Raw genomic sequence first — 18787 nt, 5'->3', positions numbered from 1 at the left:
GCTAGAAGAGAAGCACCTGCAGGCCTTATTAGCCAGGGGGCTATATAAGGCTGGTGGGGGAGAGGGAAAAGAAAGGAAAGGGAGGAGCCAAAGGCTGTTCATTCCTGCTGGCTGGAGAAGCTAGCTGTCCCCTAGGTTGCTGGTTTGGAGCAGACTGTAAATAGAAGGTGGTGGGCACTAGCACCGAAAATAAAAAGCACTGGTGATTGCACTTAGAAGAGGTCTCTGGCTGATTTGTTCCAAGGGCAAGTGAATGCCTTTGTACAGGTACTTCAAAAATAAAAGTCCAAGAACGTAGAAGTCTTTTGATGCCCACAAGGGCTTCAGACCTTTCTCCTTAATTCCAGGACTTGGGGTCTGGACCCTTGTGTATTCAGGGCCTTCCCTAGCTGCATTTCCCACCAAGGGGTACACTCCCATTGTTGTCCCACTTGTAGGTGTTGGTACAGGAGCCCAGGCCCACCCTGGCATCTGGCCTCTGATCAGAACCCAGTGGTATGCAGCTAAATTCTGCACCCTGGGGTGCAGCTAACTAGCTGCCTCTCTGGATCACTTCCTACCTGAGCTCCCCTTCTCCCCCCCCCCCCCGGCCCCCACAGGGTAAATTAACAGACTGAACTTAAAATAAAGTTTCTGACCTTCCCAAACAGTCACCACTCTCCTTTACAGACCCGGTCAGGTCAGGGTTCTCAGGGGTCAGGCAATGAAGTCCTGGGCTGTTCCTTCCCAGAGCAGAGGTATATTTCTTTCCACCGCTTGCCCCCCTCTGAGCTTCTCTGCTTCCCCTTTTAAACTCTGCCTCCAGCTCATGCAGGTTTGGCAGGTGTGGCCAGCCAGAGCTGCATGGGCCCCAGCTGCTCCTGAATCCCTTGTTCTCCAGTGTGGACTTTTGTATACCCCATCACAGACACAATGCCCTGTGCTGCTGAGTGCATAACCTAAGCTCAGTGTCAAGGGTTGATCTGAATCCTGCAAGGAAAACGAGCACTCCAAGAAAGTCTGGTTAAAGAATGGCAGCGGTGGGCTTCAGCAAAGCAAATCCACCCAGTACTTCTCTGCTGGAAAGTCCTTGAAGGTAAGAAAGGGTTAAGGTTAAAATAGGGAAAGTGGAGTGATTCTCAGAGCTCAGTAAGGGAAATAGAAGGGTTCTTAGAAAGGCATTTCCAATTCATATGTTCTGTACTATTTATTTCCTTTCCCATCATTGCTGATTACCAAGATGTACATGTGTAAGAGGAAGCTTTCGCCTCTCTAATCAGCCCTGCTCTATTCCATGAATCCACAATCCAGCGTTTGTGACATTACAAAATGAACCAGGCAGGAGGCTCAGGGCAGATCAGAAAGGCGACAGCTTCTGTTTCACAGAGATATCTTGGAAATTAGCCGTGATGGGGGGAAATACAGAATTGCATGATGATTTAATCCTCCCAGCCACACTCTTCAAATGAAGGGCAACAAAGTCTCTCCCTGCACCTGCCACAATGCCAAAAACTTCACTGGAATGCAGAATTATACGGCATATCTCCCCATAGAGAAATGAGTAGCTCTGCTTTGGATGGGCTGCACATCATATATCCACTGAACTCCAAAGAGATTAAATGAGGTTGTGATTTTTATTACAGATCTATGTAGCATGTGACCTATCATAGAAAATTTGGCCAATACTAAAAGAGTGCTGCTGTCCAGCCTGATTTTGAGAAAGTTGCTCTACTTCTGCAAGTCCGCCTTACAGGAAATGAAATCAGTCTTTAAATATCTTTAGGTATTACATGGTAGTATCACAGAAGGAAAGCTCAACATCACACAAAATGGTAACATACCACCTGGAAAAATTGCAGCAGCATCATGCAGGGACTTTCCCTGAGAGGAAAAATTTACAAGTTAAGAGCCATATCGCACAAAGTCTCAAGTGATCCTTAAAATGGAACATTATTTAGTCAGAGAGAAAATGCCACCTTCACCTATTCTGATTAATCAGGACATACATGGTTAAAGTAAATAGTTAAGGGCTCTGTTTGGACAAGAATCTGATTTCTGTGATTTTGCCTGCAGACTTCGTGGAGTTTACACAGACCTTCATTTCTTTGGAATGTACAGTACTGTAAAATTTGAGTTAGAAAATAAAGGTTACATACCTGTAACTGGAGTTCTTCATGATGGGCTCTGCCTATTCACACCCACAGGGTGCACTGGAAGGTTTGTATCTGACTGTACAAGCATCTCATAACAGTGCCCACTGGAGCACTCACACACCCCTCCGACTCTTTTCGCACTCACATCCTCAACATTTGGAGGGCGACACTATTAAACGGGGTGTGTTGTTCTGATCACTTCAGTTCCTTCCAATCGCTTCCTCAGGACTAAGATTCCATTAGAATACTGAGGAAGAGGTGCAGGTAGATGAGGAACATGAATATGCCAAGACCATCTCAAAGAGATCTAGTTACAGGTACTTCAAGTGTCCTCTGCATGGAATAGTTTGATAAGCAGTACCTCACGTAAGGAAGGTGGGACACAGAGTCCTGACTGAAATACTGCTCTGCCAAACTGAGCTTCGGTTAGGGAGTAGTGTTTTGTAAGTGTATGTATAGCGCTCCAAGTTGCAGCCCAACAGATTTCTGCATTCTGATTCACACACATCTAAAACATTATGGAGGCACTATTGCTCTAGTAGAGAGTGACCTAATTCATACAGGAAGTGGAACCGATCCTAGTTTATAGCTTTCCTCCATGCACAGTTTAACATCTCTGAAGGTGTGAGTCCCTTATGGTTATCTGCATATGAAACAGACTAGGAGACTTTCTAAATCCCTTGGTTCTGTTAAGAGAGTAAGTCAAAGCTCTTTTAACATCCAACATATGTAGCTGTGGCTCACCATGTGAGTGTGAGGTCTAGGGGAAAATACTGGCAGATTAATCATTTGATGAAGGTTAAAGTCAGACACCACGTTGGGAAGGAATCTAGGATTAAGACAAAGTACTACTTTATCCTTGTGAAAGAGGGTGAATGGAGGATTAGGAATGAGGGCACGTAGTTAACTCATTCACTTAGTAGATGTTATGGATATGATGAAAGGAGTTTTTATAATTAGGTGAAACAAAGAACACTCTCCAAGAGGCCCTATTATCTCAGTACAGACTAAACTGAGATCCCACAACAGTACTGGATCTGAATCAGTGGATACATATTGACAAGTCCGTTCATAAGTTTCTTTACTGTATCAGGCACAAAAACTGACTTGTCTGTTAATGCATAGTGGACAGCTATAGCTGCCAGGTGAAATTTCAAGGAGCATTTAGGAAGCCCTGAGATGTTTAATTGACATAGAATCATAGAATTGTAAGTCTGGAAGGGACCTCAAGAAGACATGTTCCAGAATATACTGAATTGATGCTACTAGTGAATCTATAGGTTTTTTGTTTGCCTGGTTCACAAAGCTACTGCATTCAAGATCATAGCACCTTCCAGTTGACAGTTTCCTAGAGTTAACCAATAGCTGTTGCAGTTCTAATGGGCAGGGTTTCTCCAGATTCACTAGAATCCTCTAGCTCATGCAGTAAGGAGCAGGGAAAGGGGATAAATTCAGCCTTCCTGTTAATAAATCTGAAGACAACAGGAGAGGTCTGTACACACCCTTGGAGAGCTGAAGAGGGTCCAAAAGCATTTTTGCTTTGCCCATGCTAGGCTAACCTATTTTGACACCATCTTGTCTTATTTTCTTTATCACACTCTGGATGAGATGGAAGGAGGGGGAGTCCAGTAGAAAGGCATCTGATACGGACAAATTGGCTCTCCCTGCTCCTGAGTAAAATGTGATACTTCACATTCTGTCTGGTTGCACACAAATCTATGCCTGGGTACCCCCACAAGTGTCTTTAATGATCCTTCAAGCAATTCTATTACATCCCTGCACTGCTAACGTGACAGATTGTCGTCTTTGCCTGCTGATGTAGAGCTACAGGATAAACACACTGGATACACCAACATGGCAGAGCATCTGCCTCCTTGTTCAGGCAGTTCCAGAAAACATGATGGCAACACCTTGCACTATCATGCTCTGGATCTGAGACTGAAAAGATGTGAAAGGCCAACACTTTGCTTTCAACTCTAGTGTATTTGTATGCAGTCTCTTTTCTTGAGAATTCCAAAGGCCATTAAGTATTAATTTGTTAAAATGCACTGTCCATTCCTGTGGTTGGAGGCATCTGAAGTGGTTGCTCCTAATGGAGCTGCGGGGGTTGAAATCTACCTCATTTAGAAAGTTGCAACACTGATTCCACCATACCAAGGATAGAACATAAGGACAGCCATAGTGGGTCAGACCAAAGGTCCTTATAGCCCAGATTCTGTCGTCCAAAAGTGGCCAATGCCAGGTGCCCCAGAGGGAATGAACAGAACAGGTATTCATCAAGTAATCCATCCCACTGTCATCCATTCCCAGCTTCTGGCAAACAGAGGCTAGGGACACCACCCTGCCCATCCTGGCTAATAGCCATTGATGGACCTCCATGAGTTCATCTAATTCTTTTTTGAACCCTGTTATAGTTTTGGCCTTCACAACATCCTCTGGCAAGGAGTTCCAGAGGTTGACTGTGCATTGTGTGAAGAAATATTTCTTTTTGTTTGTTTTAAACCAGCTGCCTATTCATTTCATTTGGTGGCCCCTAGTTCTTGTGTTATGAGAAGGAGTAAATAACACTTCCTTATTTACTTTCTCCACTCCAGTCATGATTTTATAGACCTCTATCATATCCCCCCTTAGTAGTCTCTTTTCCAAGCTGAAAAATCCCAGTCATATTAATCTCTCCTCATACAGCAGCTGTTCCATACCCCTAATCATTTTTGTTGTCCTTTTCTGAACCCTTTTTGGCCTCCCTAATTATATTTTCACACTTCACTTGCCAGAGTTTATGCTCCTTTCTATTTTCCTTATTAGGATTTAACTTCCACTTCTTAAAGGTTGCCTTTTTGCCTTTCACTGCTTATTCTACTTTCTTGTTTAGCCATGGTGGCTTTTTTTTGGTTCTCTGACTATGTATTTTAATTTGGGGTATACATTTAAATTGAGCCTCTATTATGGTGTCTTTTAAAAGTTTCCATGCGACTTGCAGGGATTTTACTTTTGGTGCTGTACCTTTTAATTTCTGTTTACCTAACCGCCTCATTTTTGATGGCTAGGAGTATCTTTCTTGATATGGTCAACCACAACATGTTGTCTTTGTTTGGTCTGTAATTAAGCCAGCCAATGCTGCAGACTTCTCATCCTAAGCCAAATATAAGGTGTTACATAAATGGCTGAAGCAGTGAGGCCCATTAGACATAGAAAGAAAACTATTTTCTGAGTAGGATTTTGACCACACCCCACTATGACGATGTGACGGGTTAGATCACAGAAACCCCCTTGGGACTGCCACCTGATGTGCTGAGACTAGCTTTGAGCCCGTTTTCCCTGCCAGTTGGGACTCCAGTACCTTGCCTTGTTTGAACCAGACATGCTTGCCTGCTGCAAACACAGATCCAGGTCTGAACTGTGTCCCCCACAAACTTAACTGAAAACAGCTTAAGAAGTGCTCCTGTCTCCAGCATTCAGATACCCAATCCCAATGGGGTCCAAACCCCAAATAAATCTGTTTTACCCTGTATAAAATTTATACAGGGTAAACTCATAAATTGCTCACCCTCTATAACACTGATAGAGAGATATCCACAGCTGTTTGCCCCCCCCCAGTTAATTATTAATACATACACTAGGTTAATTAATAAATAAAAAGTGATTTTATTAAATACAAAAGATAGGATTTAAGTGGTTCCAAGTAATAACAGACAGAACATAGTAAATTACCAAGCAAAATAAAACAAAAACATGCAAGTCTAAGCCTAATACAGTAAAACCTAAATGCAGGTAAATCTCACCCTCAGAGATGTTCCAATAAGCTTCTTTGACAGACTAGACTTCCTCCTAGTCTGGGTCCAGCAATCACTCACACCCCTGTGGTTACTGTCCTTTGTTCCAGTTTCTTTCAGGCATCTCCTTGGGGTGGAGAGGCTATCTTTTGTGCCAGCTGAAGACCAAATGGAGGGGTTTTCACAGGGGCATATAGAGTCTCTCTCTTGTGGGTGGAAACCCCTATCGCCCCCTGTGTAGAATCCAGCTACAAAATGCAGTTTTGGAATCACACGGGCAAGTCACATGTCCATGTATGACTCAGTCTTCTACAGGAGGCTCCTAGGAAAGCTCAGATGTGTCATCAGATGTGGGGGGATTGGCAGCTATCAAGGTTCATTGTTAGCCAAGTACTCCCAATTACTTGAATAACCCCTTCACGCTATGTTGACCAAATCTGCCTTAGGTGCTTTCTACAGCAAACACTTTAAATACAAGCATAAAGCCAATGCTCATAACTTCAGATATAAAAATGATACATGCATATGAATAGGATGAACACATGCAGAAGAACATAACCTTTGGAAAGATATTACATGACATATCTAACATAAAACATATTCCAGTTATGTCATATTCACACTCATAAGCCTATTTCTATAAAGTATTATGGAGTACAACGTCACAGATGGATTGAAACTTCAGGAATCTTTCTTTTAGAAAAAAGGTCTGCCTATCTGAGGATCGAGAACTGCTCCTATAAAGAGGTTGCTTTGTTTAGGAGAAGAGAATTTTTTTTTAGGTTATCGTAAGTCCTAATTTTTGAACAGGGAACATGGGTAAGCTATGTCCATGGAAAGGCCTTCCTCTGATGATGCTTTGATCAGCCAGTTATTTAAATAAAGAAAAACCATGATACCCTTCCATGAAAATGAGCTGCTACGATGGGTAGACATTTTGTGAATAGCCAGGATACAGTGGATAGGCCAAAAGGTAAGATTTTGTACTGGAAATGGTCTTGTCAAACCAAAAAATGAAGGTACTTGTGGTGCCTCAGTCTGGTAGAGATGTGAGAGCATGCATCTTTGTGACTCAGAGCTGCAAACCAATCTTGAGTATACGAGAGGGTATGATGATGTTAGTGTCAACATGCAGCATTGGAATTTCCTGATAAAGGAGTTAAGTTTATACAGATCTACAAGAGTAATATGGGATGAAGCCCTCCATCTTTCTTCAGTATCAGAAAATACCAGGATTAGAAACTTTGACCTCTGAATTCCCTTGGTACTCCTCTATGGCTCCTGCTTCCAACAGAGAGTGAAGCTCTGATCTTAACAGGTTTCATGACAGGAAACTCTGATTAGGAATGGAGGTGCAGGGGCTTGGGTGGAGGAGGCAAAAGGAACTGAATTGTGTAAGCATCTTACCTTATCTCAATAATTCATCTTTGTGATGCGGTAGAGTCCGAGCACTGACATATCTGGAAGTTGGTCTCCCAAAGGTGGTGAGGAGATGTGGTAGAAGACTGGTCTGATGCTAGCAATCCTCACATCAACTTGATGTCTGACATTTGATCCCAAAGATGAAGATTGCTTCCCTTTCATTCAAGACTTCCTCCTTTGCTGCATCTGGGAAGGAGGAGGTTGATATTGAAACTGATGCCTTCATGAAAAATAAGATGAGGAACAGAAAAAGGTATCTGAAGACTGGTCCCAAAGCTCTTCTTCTTGGGGGTTGGTAGACACCCAGTGATCTTGCAGTTGATCTCTCATCTTTCATTTTCTCTAGTATTTCATGTTTTATTATGGAATAACAGATCACCTTCTAAGGGAAGGTCTTCTAATTTTGATTTAATTTCAGGTGGGAGAGTAGACAATTGAACCCAAGCATGTCTGCATAATGTGATAGCTGACATGACTGCTCTTGCTGTAGAGCCTGAAAACATTAAGCGTAACTCAGAGAGAATGTTTAGCCATTATTTCACCATCTATTATCAAGGAATTGACAAGGTTCCTTTGCTTTGTGGGGAACACTTTGGCAGATATGGCCATTTTCTTCCATAAGTGGTATTGATCATGCAACTTCTTGGTAAAGTGTCATCTTGATAAGAAGCAAACTGATGAAAGCACCTTTCAGGTAATTTTGTCTATCTTCTTTCCCTCCATGTGAGAACAAGTGGAATGTGTTTCTCTCATACTTCGGACTGCTTCTGCCACAACTAAAGAATTAGGAGTTGAGTCAGTATGAAAAAATGAAAATCCTTCATAGAAAAATTGATATAATTTGATAGTTTTTTTTAAAAATATCCCAATTCAGTGAAGAAGCAGCCCAAACTGCCTTTGCAGGTTGCAACAGTATGTCTAAAATTGAAAGAGGAATTTTATTTTTAGGTGGAGAAGCCAGGATAACTCAACACAAAAATGGCCATACCGGGTCAGACCAATTGTTCATTTAGCCCAGTATTCTGTCTTCTGATAGTGGCTGGTGACAGATGCATCAGAGGGAGTGAACAAAATTGGACAATTTATCAAGTGATCCACCCCATCATTCAGTCCCAGCTTCTAGCAGTCAGAACTGGGAGCATTTCAGAGTATGCTACTATGAAGGTCCTGGCTTTTAATATCTTATCTAGTAGCCTAAATTTGGCTTCTCCTACCTTTCTCTATGTCATAGGTACCCTACATGTACCAAGACCATCAGCTCATTCCCAGAACTGTTCATAAGTCTATCTAGATGTCTCGAGAAGTCCACAACCTTCGTACCTGGCAAGCAATTCACCATGAGGTCATAATAAACCCAGCTATCTATATTTCTAATGATTGAATCTCCCATTACTATTACCTGTCTCTTCCTAATCATTGGTGATCCTTCCCTTGGAGGAGTATTATCAGTGCAAGAGAATACCATGGCATCATCTGAAAGGATAGCCCCTACTATGGGATCATTTTCCTCCACTCCAGCTTGATGTCCTCCTTCCCTGAAACTTTCATCCTCCTTAGCAGCACAGAGGTTGTTAGATTGTGGATGGGATCACTCTGCTGTGTCCCGGAAAAGTCTCGTCTACGTAATTCTCTGTCTCCCGTAGTTCCTCCAGTTCAGGTACTCAGGTCTCAAGAGTGGCTGAACTGGTCTCTGAGGGTCATGTACTGCTTGCACCGAAGGCATACGTGTGGCACCTGCCCACAAGGCAGGTAATCATACATCCTGTATTGAGTGCAATAAACTGGATCACCCCATTCTGCCGCTGCACTTCTGCCTGTATTATTTTTACTCTTGAAGTCTTTTTGTTTGTTTGTGCATGGATTTTTTTCCCCTTTTAGGGGATGGTAATTGGCCTAAGTTTAGAAAATGTTTCTTAGGCGTATCTGGCTCTCATGATCCCTCTCTAAACTCCCTTTTGTTGTCCCTGTTCACTAACTCCTCTGGTCGCTTATGAGCTTGCTTTTTAAGCCACTGTTCTCCCTAAACTAGCTCTGCTCCCTTGTCAAGGGATCCTAAAGGGATTAGAGATCAGAGGATGACAAGCTAGAGCCTTGTTAGGAAGCTCTTGGCCTTGCCTAGTAGGACTGTAGGTTCAGTACACAGCCCCCCCCAAGCAGACCGCCCTATAAACTTAAATTCAGCAGGCACAGCAAGCAAGCATACAACAGTCACACTAACAGACAACAAACCCACTCGAAGGGTCACATAGTCACTCCCCTTTTACCAGGAGAACTCCCTCGCAAACCTTCCTATTTGCTGCTCTTATTTGCTAGTTCCATTTTAAAAACAGGGTGGTAGGTTTCTTCTATTGAGACCAAAGTAAGTTTCAACATTGTTGCCATTCTGTCTATCAACGTGTGGAATTGTAAAACATGTCCCCAGTTTATAGCCTATTCTGGTGCTCTCTGCAAGCCTTTGGAGTAAAAGTGATGCAAATCGAGCACCTTAAAGGAACCTGACCCTCTTCAGGGGATGACAGGCATCTGGTATGGACATCTGATGCCATGAAGATTGCTGGGCAAGGGATACACCTCTTGAAGCCAGAGCTTTTAGCTTTTGGATCTGCCATGAATCTGGTCATCGGAAACAACCCCCAAAACTAACTAATTTAACCTAAGAAATAGAATTATCTTTTAAAAATAAAGATGAACCAGACATGCTAACTTTCACACTAGAACTAATGTCTAACAAGAGTATTGCACTAAGGTACTGTTTTTTCTTACAGAGAAGGATCTGTGTATGATGGACCTGAAGAGGTCCACATTCCTCTGTTGCTGTGGCTGGAAGGAAGTGAGGTGGACCCTTTTATAGTTTCATGCTCAGAATGTTCATGAATAGAGAGATGAAGTGTTAGGAAGTGCACCTGAAAGCTTCAAAAAGCACCATTACGAGGTATCACCATCAGAGCTGCGTCCACGGGTGCATCTCGCGAGTGGGAACACACAGAGAATGCTCTAAGAACAAGTTTTCCTTCATAGCTGCTACCCCTGGCTTTGAAAACCCTCTCATCTCACCCCCAAAAATGAAACATTAGGCAAAAACCAACACACAAGACACCACAATGACCCAATTACGTATGTTCAAAGAGAACTCTGATGCTGGCACAGGGCTGGAGGAAAAAACTCTCAGAGCTATGCAGACAAATAAAGGGGCACTAACAGTGAAGAGCTGGAATAGAGAAAAAAATTGTGTGCAAGAGATGGCATTTATATAGTGTTATCCCAGCTGTCAATCTAACCCCTTGTAGCCTGCTGCTGACACTTCATGGAATCAGTCCAACTAAAGTGGGGAGCTGGCACCATAACAAAATGCCAGAGATGACTTCAGCCAAATCACCATAGAAGCTTTATGAAACAACTGTGGAAGCTAACAGCAGAATTAAATGCTAATGTCAATTCAGTTGCCTTCCCCTATGTTTAACTATTTATTTTTGGTGTTTCTAATCAGGGCATTCGTTTACACAACTCTGTATTGAATCTCTACCAACCCAGCACTTGGCTGGACTGGCTTTCAAAACTGAAGAGTTGCTTCAAATAACCACATATTAGAGTGTGTTGCCCTGATGACTAGGACAAAATGACATGAATAAAGCGATTTTAATTGAGTTACTACCAGTTTTGGTCTCAAAAAAGGAAAGAGTGGCTGCAGAATTGGCCTAAAAAGGCTCTCATACCTTGGCTGACACACTTCTACATATGCAATGTTGTTGTAGCTGTATCAGTCCCAAGATATTAGGGAGACAAGGTGGCCTGAAGAAGAGCTCTGTGTAAGCTCAAAAACTTCTCTCCCATCAACAGAAATTGCTTCAATAAAAGATATTACCTCCTCCACCTTGTCTTGCTACTTTGCTACCTAAGTTAGCAGGATGAAGAGCCACATTCTGTGAATTTACACCATCTAATGGTAGTGTAGTATTCTGCCTGTCTGCCTTAGGTACACTACATAATCAGACTTTAGGTTTAATTCACAAGCATTTTTTTATGATGATCACTAATCGAACTTTGAGAGGTAAGACAGTTTAAATATCTATGGAATATAAAGTAAATCTTTACAATGACCCTTTATTTAAGAGAACATTCTAAATCAGAAGGATCAACAGGCTTCCAGCTGTGTCGCCCCTGCCTCCCCGGCACCTCCCCCCGACAACTTTTACAATTCCTAAAACTCAAAACAATGGAATATAGCAAACAGCAGCATCTACAGAGATTTATGATATCTCAATAATTTTAAAAAGCAGTCAGATTTGCAGCATTCCTCTCATTTATCACAATTATTGTGTCAGATGTTTTCTAAGCAACTTTTTGGCTAAAAGTTTGCTGACAAAACATTAAGTCTAAATCAATCTTGCAACCATGTCTTCACATCACACATCATAAATTTTCCCCTGTAAATTAAGTTGCACTTTCCAATAAATCAGTTTTTTTAAAAAATTTTCCTATTAGAATGTACTAGAGGATGATAAAGCTTCCTAACCTATAAGTGGCAGGGTGTTAAGATATTAAAACTTTGTCCTTTAGAATTTCTAAAAAAAATCCCAAAATTAACAGACATCAAAGTCAAGAGCAGAGCCAAAGAAAGAACAGACTGCTTACACTAGCAAAATCTTTCCTTGTTGTTCCGCTCAAACCTGAAGACCTCCTGAAGCCGAAATTAAAAGAGCCACTGGGCTTTATGTGCAGTTAGCTTTTCAGAAATGAGCAAATACCATTCTAATAGCCATCAACTGTGACCCTTTCACAGCTGTCAAAATAGAAAATGCAATAATAGTTACACTCCTCCTTTCTCTCCCCCTCCTTAGCCAACTGCTCATGTAAACTACAAAGGAGAGCAGGAGTGGCCTAGTGATGATAGACTATGTTCACTGGGGATGATGACAAATAAACAAATATTAGCAAAACCTATTATGATGACAAGAGACACCCAGCTTTATTGACTCCTCCACATAATTTAAAATGTACACTCTCCCAAGCAAAAGAGAATTCACTTATTATCTAATAGCAACCCTCAAGGAAAATAAAAGGGAGCAACAAACAATTTTCCACCCCCACCCACCGCCCAAAATTGCAACTAATGTTCATAACAATAGTTTAATATGAAGCTAAACTGAATTTTTATAAAAGGGTACATAAAAGGCCAATTACTTACAGCAGGGTGCCCAGCACAGTAGGTGTAGCTGGCATGGGACTGGTAGTGCAAGCTTGCTCTTGGAAAGGTGTATGTGTTCCAAGCAGGTTGGCTGCTGTTCCACTGTGAGCTAAAGCCAGGGCTCATGGTCACTCTTGATTTACTGTTTTGGTACGTTCTCACTGTGGAGCTGGACTATCAAGAAAGAAAGAAAAATGCAATATAAAAATAGCTTTTAGAATATATTACAAACAGTCCAACTAAATTTAATAAATACTCTTATACACATATCTCAGCATGCTATCATGAACAAAGAGGAGCATTCCCATTAAGGAAGTGAAAGAGGCATCATTTCAGGATGAAAAAATAGAAGGCAATTTGTAGCACTGTTCTACAGTAAATATAGGAGAATGAATGATTATTGGAATTTAGACTGGGCCACACATCAAGAGGAGAATTTAATGGTGATACAGATTTGAGGAGCTGTTTGAAATTTACATATAGGATTCCTTCACAAGATTGATTCTTGAAATTTCCTTCTTCTTTCACTGGTAAGAACTGAAAATTGAAATCTACTGTACCAATGACTAGTTAAGGAGCTTCAAAGTGAATAATCTAGCACCTGTGCTCAGAAAGTTTCCTCAGATCTGGTGATTCCATCTCTTGGAAAAATATGGTGGGTTGGGGCAAGGCAAAATATTACAAAGCTGTCCCTAATTTTAGAAAATTGCAACCTCCCATGAAAGACAAACAGGCTTTAGGACCAAAGATTTGTTAAACAGGGCCCCCAAAAACTGACCCACCCAAAATTAGTTGTCATTTTAAAAACATACGGCCATAATATATTTGCTACAGTCAACCACACCCACTGAAAATACAAACTTGATGCCTTCATCTACAAGATGTGGCAAACTGACCCAAATTGTCTATGCACTAATAATCATGTATGTTCTTTCCTGATATTTTAAACTTTTTACTACAGAATGCTGTTTCCACTGTAGCATATACCTCAGGACTATTTTAATTGATAAGCACTGGTCTTGTAGACAAGAAATAAAATCACTTTCAGCCTTTGTGGTCCATCTTCCCCTCCCTTCCCCCCAAAACAACAAAAAACTGGATACATTTTTGACCAAATTATTTGCCCAGGATTCCAAAACAATTCAAATACTGAACATATTTTCTCACTTTATTCTTCTCTCCTTCATTACAGTTTTTTCCCCTTCACAGGGGAAAGGAAATGAAATTTGGCACTCATTGATTCAAATTACACCAGTGAATTGTCCTGTGATACAGCATGGCCAGAGGGCAGCATAAGAATGTTAGCAGGGGGCCTTATTCCCTGCCAAGGGAGGAAGGTTTGCTTTAGATTAACTAGAACAGCTGTGGCCAATTAGAGCACCTGACTCCAGTTAGAGCACCTGACTCCAGTCAGAGCACCTGACTCCAGTCATGGGATATAAACCCCTGCTTCAGTCAGACAGGGGGTGGTAGTTGAAGGAGAAAGGTTGGATTGGAGCAGAGTGCAGATTGCAGAAGAGAAGAGTTTGTCCAGAGAGAAATAGAAGGTTTGGAGGAGTGCTGCGGTGGATTGGGAAGCCCAACAGAAACCCTAGGTAAGGGGCACCAGGCTTGTATAGAAGAGAGGCGAGAAGCCCTTCACAAGCTGACGGGTATGAGAGGGAAGTAACCCAGGGGAAGAAACCGCTAGTCAAGTGGTTCACCACAACCCCAGAGCCCCTGGGTTGGGACCTGGAGTAGAGGGCGGGCCCAGGTCCCTCCCTCTCCACTCCCCTCCTCCAAGGACACTAGGGGAGTGATTAAGAACTGGTTCAGAGGCAACCAATATCACCCTGAACCTACCCCAGAGAAGAGAAAGCGCGAGACCCAGAGAACAGTACCGGCAATTTGCCACAGTACTTATCAGTCCTGTTCTCTGTTATGTCAACAGCTAAACTCCCATTGACTTTAATGGGAACAGGATGCGATCTTGTTTAAAAAAAATCAAACTCAACATTCTTTACAAATGTACCCTCAAGTAAAACCGATATATCATAAAGGAAAATGGAAAATATGACTTAAGTCGAAAGGACATACTAAACACATGTTAAAATGCTGATCCTAGTAGTTGGGGTATGTTTAGATGGAGCCACCATACATTGCACTCTGAGGAATGCAGTTTAACTTATTTTTAAAACACCTTTTTCAAGAACACAGATTATGTTTTACATGTAGATTGTATTAAGAACATGTCCATTATTAGGCAATCATGAATATAAACTCCCTTCAACATCAAAATAATTTAATATAGTTGTGTAGAGGACAATAATACTTTATTATTATGAGGTCTATAACTGCAATGACTAGGGACCAACCAAGATCAGGGCTCCTTTGTGCTAGGCACTGTAAAGAATGAGCGACAGTCTCCGTCCTGAAGAGCTTACAACCTAAGTGGACAAGACAGACAGATAGGGTAAGGGGAAAGGATATAACACAAGCAGAGCGAGTAGAGTGATGGTGTGAAAAAGTAATGTTTGTTCCATATTTGGTTAATATTTTGGTTCTGAATTTTGTTGGGGAGGGGGAAATAGCTAAATAGGAAAGACGAGGGAAGGAAGGGAAGACTCAGCAGAGACAGGGAAAATTTTCATCATCTTTCCCATTTTAATACTATATTTAAATGGCTGTTACAAATTGGAACTTACAGTGCATGTTGGCACTAATAGCACATACTGTATTTATTTAATTTTATTTTTAAAAGTTTAAGTACAGAAAAAATGCTTTGGTTATCACACATTGTATAAACTATAAGTTCAAGAAAAGGCTAAATGACTTCCTGTGTATGTTTATTTCCTGAACTGCAGATTAGGAAGCGTGTAAAGAGCAGTTTCCGCCCAACAGTTCTCAGTATCTCACTAGATTCTCGTCCCCCCTCCCCACTCCCAACTAAAAGATTCCTGTGGTGTGATTTCTAAAGATTTAACTGACGACTAGCTGAATACAAAGCATATGAATGAACACTAAAACCCACACTCAACTCTCATTAGTCTGTGTATGTGACAAGTGGTTACTTTGTTCATTTACAAAAGGCTTTGGAAAAAAACCTGCCCCTATAGTTAAAGAAGCTTCTTTCAAATAGATCTTTTTATATGAATCTAAATCATGGCAAGTCAAAGGAAAACAGCTCTGGCTAGAAAGACTCAAGTTTTCTTTTTTACATCCTTTCCCCAAGGAACAAAAAATGTAATATCTTTTATTTGACATATTACTTATCTTTCATATCACCTCTCAAAGACAAATCTCTCTCTGTGCACTCTGGTAGATTTGCTTCGACATGGAAAAAAAGGGCTGGGTTTTGTTTTGACCAGTCCAGACAGACAGACAGCCATCATATGCTGCCTTGGTCTCTGCCATTTGTAGATGTCAGATATTAAAGTGTGACTGTTCATTAAATTACCTTATAAATGAGCAGAAAGACTGTTCATCCCTCTATAGAATATTGTATTTATGTTGTGTTATGGTACAGCATCAAGATTTTCCCCAGTCATCATTAGGTCTGATATAGCTGGACTGTACAGGCCAGTGAAAAATATTTGTGGCTGACTGGAAAATAAAAAGACATTGGCAGTTGCAGATTATTAATGTATCATTTACATTACTGCAGCAACCAATGTCCTGTTGTGTGGGGCTCTGTACAAACATACAAAGAATTGCCAACACCCCCAATTGTTTGAAAATCAGAGACAAGCCTCCAAAATGATATATTTAAACATCAAATTTGGGGTTCTTTTAATTTGTCTTTAGTGGTCACTTGGGTCACATTTTTCAGCTTTTCTCTGCAACAATGATGTCTAGAAACTTACCTTTTTTAAAATGAAAGCTGACATTCTCTTATAAGAAACACACCAACTAGCATGAGATGTGCAATAAAATCATAAGTGCTGACAATACCACAAACAATAAAAGACAGACCCCTTCCCTTCAGAGCTTATATGAGATAAAATAAACTCTGCGGACGAGGAGTTGGAAAGCTCAACTGAGATTTCTGTTTCCCATGCTCTGCATCTCCCCAGTAAAGACTCTCCCACCCCAACTTGTCATCTGACAACGGTGAAGAACCTCAGAAAGACTCACCTTCTCCTAACATTAATGTTCAGAATGAGGAAAAACTATCATCCCTAGAGATTCTCTCTCTCTCTTTCTCTGTTACATCTTCTATCTATAATTTCCCCAATGGTCCAGAGACTACTGGTGCCTCCCCATACTAGGGGGACACAAGCTAAAGGTACAGAAATGTGACTGCACCATGTGTCTCCTCCCCACCCTGCTCCCAGCCTGGGGCCCCCACACTCTCCCTGTCCTCCTCCCCTTACCTGTGGAGGGGAAGGGCTCTGTCCTCCTGCTGCACCGCCCCTTCAGTATGTTTGGCTGCTTTCCTTGGCAGCCAGGCCTGGGCAGGAAGTGGGAGGGAGCTGCTCCTGTCACTGATCTGTGCACGTAGCCAGCTGCCTGGAAAACCCCAACCCCTTCCTGAGATTTTGCTACAGTTTAAAAGCCCTTTACCTCATCCAGACCAACTCACCTTATTACTAATTATTATTAGTTATTCATATTACCATAGCTCTGAGGAGACCTAGTCCTGGGCCCAGACCCCACTGTATTAAATGGTGTACAAACACAGAACAAAAAGACAGCCCCTGCCCAAGGAGCTGACCATCTAAGACAAGGGACAACCAGATGAAGGTGTACAAGGAAACAATAAGACAGTATTGGTCAACAAGATGGGCAGTGGTCTCTGCACACCAGCAGCCTAGTTGTTGTCAAGTCTTTTTGTATGCATCACAGCAAAGGAGAGTTTTGAAGAGGGATCTGAAGGTGGAGAATGAGGTACCTTTGTGGATGTTTATGGAAAGTTCCTCTCAAGCATGTGGGGCAACATGGGAGAAAGTAGGTTTGAAAATGTAACAAGTGGGCAAAGGCTGGCATCAGAAGAAGGCGAGCATCAACAGCCCTGTATCAAATAAGGGATGATAGGTAAGGTAGGGATTGACTGAAAAGGAATATAAGCATCTTATTTTTCATGCGATACAAAAAGGGGGAGCCAGTGCAGGAATGCAAAGAAAGGAGTGACATAATCAAAGCTACGGGCTAGGAAAATTATCCTACCAACAGCATTCTGTAGGGTCTGAGTGAGGCAAAACTGCATTTGTCAAGCCCAAAGAGATATAGATTGTTATTGCTTTCAGAAGTGGTAACGCATTAAGATGTTACAGTTGTGAGCATTGTAAAACATCTCGATAGATAAATTCAATATAGAAGCTCTTTAAAAAACATCTCATCCAGGATGCGAGAGGAAGGTTTATAAAAACTGCTGTTATGGGGGGAGTTCCCTTTTCTCCAATCTGTTTCATGATAAGAGAAGAGGAGTTACTATTTTTGGCTTCCCTCGTCTCAGTGGCTAACCTCTAGAAAGAGCCAACATGCAAAGAGATTTCCAATTTAATCAGCCTCGATGTGATCTTCTGAAAATTTGCAGTTATCTGAATGTCAGGCAGTCAAGAAAGGAATCTACTCTGACCACCAACATTAAGGTGTCAGGGGATACACTGAGCATCGCATGACTCTATTCCAGAAGTGAGCAAAGATGATCATGTCTTTAAGACACAGGATTAGGAGTCAAGCCATCTGGAATTAGAGCTGGTCAAAATGGTTGGTTAAAGTTCAGTGAAAACTGGCCTTTTCCTCAGATCAGAAATTTCTGTGGGAAATGTCTGTTTGACATTTTTTGTTTTTGTTTTTTCAGGAATCAAAACATTTTCAGCTATCAGCAAAAAATGGAAAAAAAATCAAGTGTTTTGAAGAAAATCAAAACCTTTGTAGAAATCTTTGATGTAAATTAAATTTTGTTTTCATCAAAAAATGTTACGAGACAAAAAACAATCCCCCCAAAAATTTCTGCCCATTTCTACCTGCAATATATATCCAGCTGCATAAAAAGCTCTTTGGAAGCTTGGACAAATCACCTTGTCTCTCTGTGCCTCAGTTTCCTAATCTATTAAATATGGCTAATAATAATTCACAGGAGTGCTGTAAGACTAAATTTACTCACGTTTCTGAAGTGCTTTTAAGATCTTTGGGTGAAAGAGACAGAAGTGCAAACTCTTACTATTCCTTGTGTCTAATTACTGTCAGGAATTAGTTCTTTTAATAGCTGATGCTTAAAGGCTAACGGAGGTAAAAAAAATAGTTCTTAGTATTTATATAGTACTTTTAATCTTCAAAGGATGTACACACAT

At 41.3% G+C, this 18787-nt stretch overlaps 1 protein-coding gene across 4 annotated transcripts in view; it reads right to left on the bottom strand.

The window, feature by feature from the left end:
- RBMS3 (RNA binding motif single stranded interacting protein 3) overlaps positions 1–18787 on the bottom strand; it is a 1007942-nt gene that overhangs the window by 655819 nt on the left and 333336 nt on the right. For all 4 annotated transcript variants that reach the window (XM_032790015.2, XM_075062478.1, XM_075062476.1 and 1 more), the window contains one exon: positions 12513–12686. In XM_032790015.2, the coding sequence (XP_032645906.2) occupies positions 12513–12686 (174 nt within the window). The remainder of the gene's footprint in view (positions 1–12512; positions 12687–18787) is intronic.

The sequence above is a fragment of the Chelonoidis abingdonii genome, chromosome 2 (genome assembly GCF_003597395.2).
Source record: "Chelonoidis abingdonii isolate Lonesome George chromosome 2, CheloAbing_2.0, whole genome shotgun sequence".
Lineage (NCBI taxonomy): Eukaryota > Metazoa > Chordata > Testudines > Testudinidae > Chelonoidis > Chelonoidis abingdonii.
Note: the sequence above shows the minus strand (reverse complement) of the source record. Positions and strands in the feature narration are given on the sequence as shown.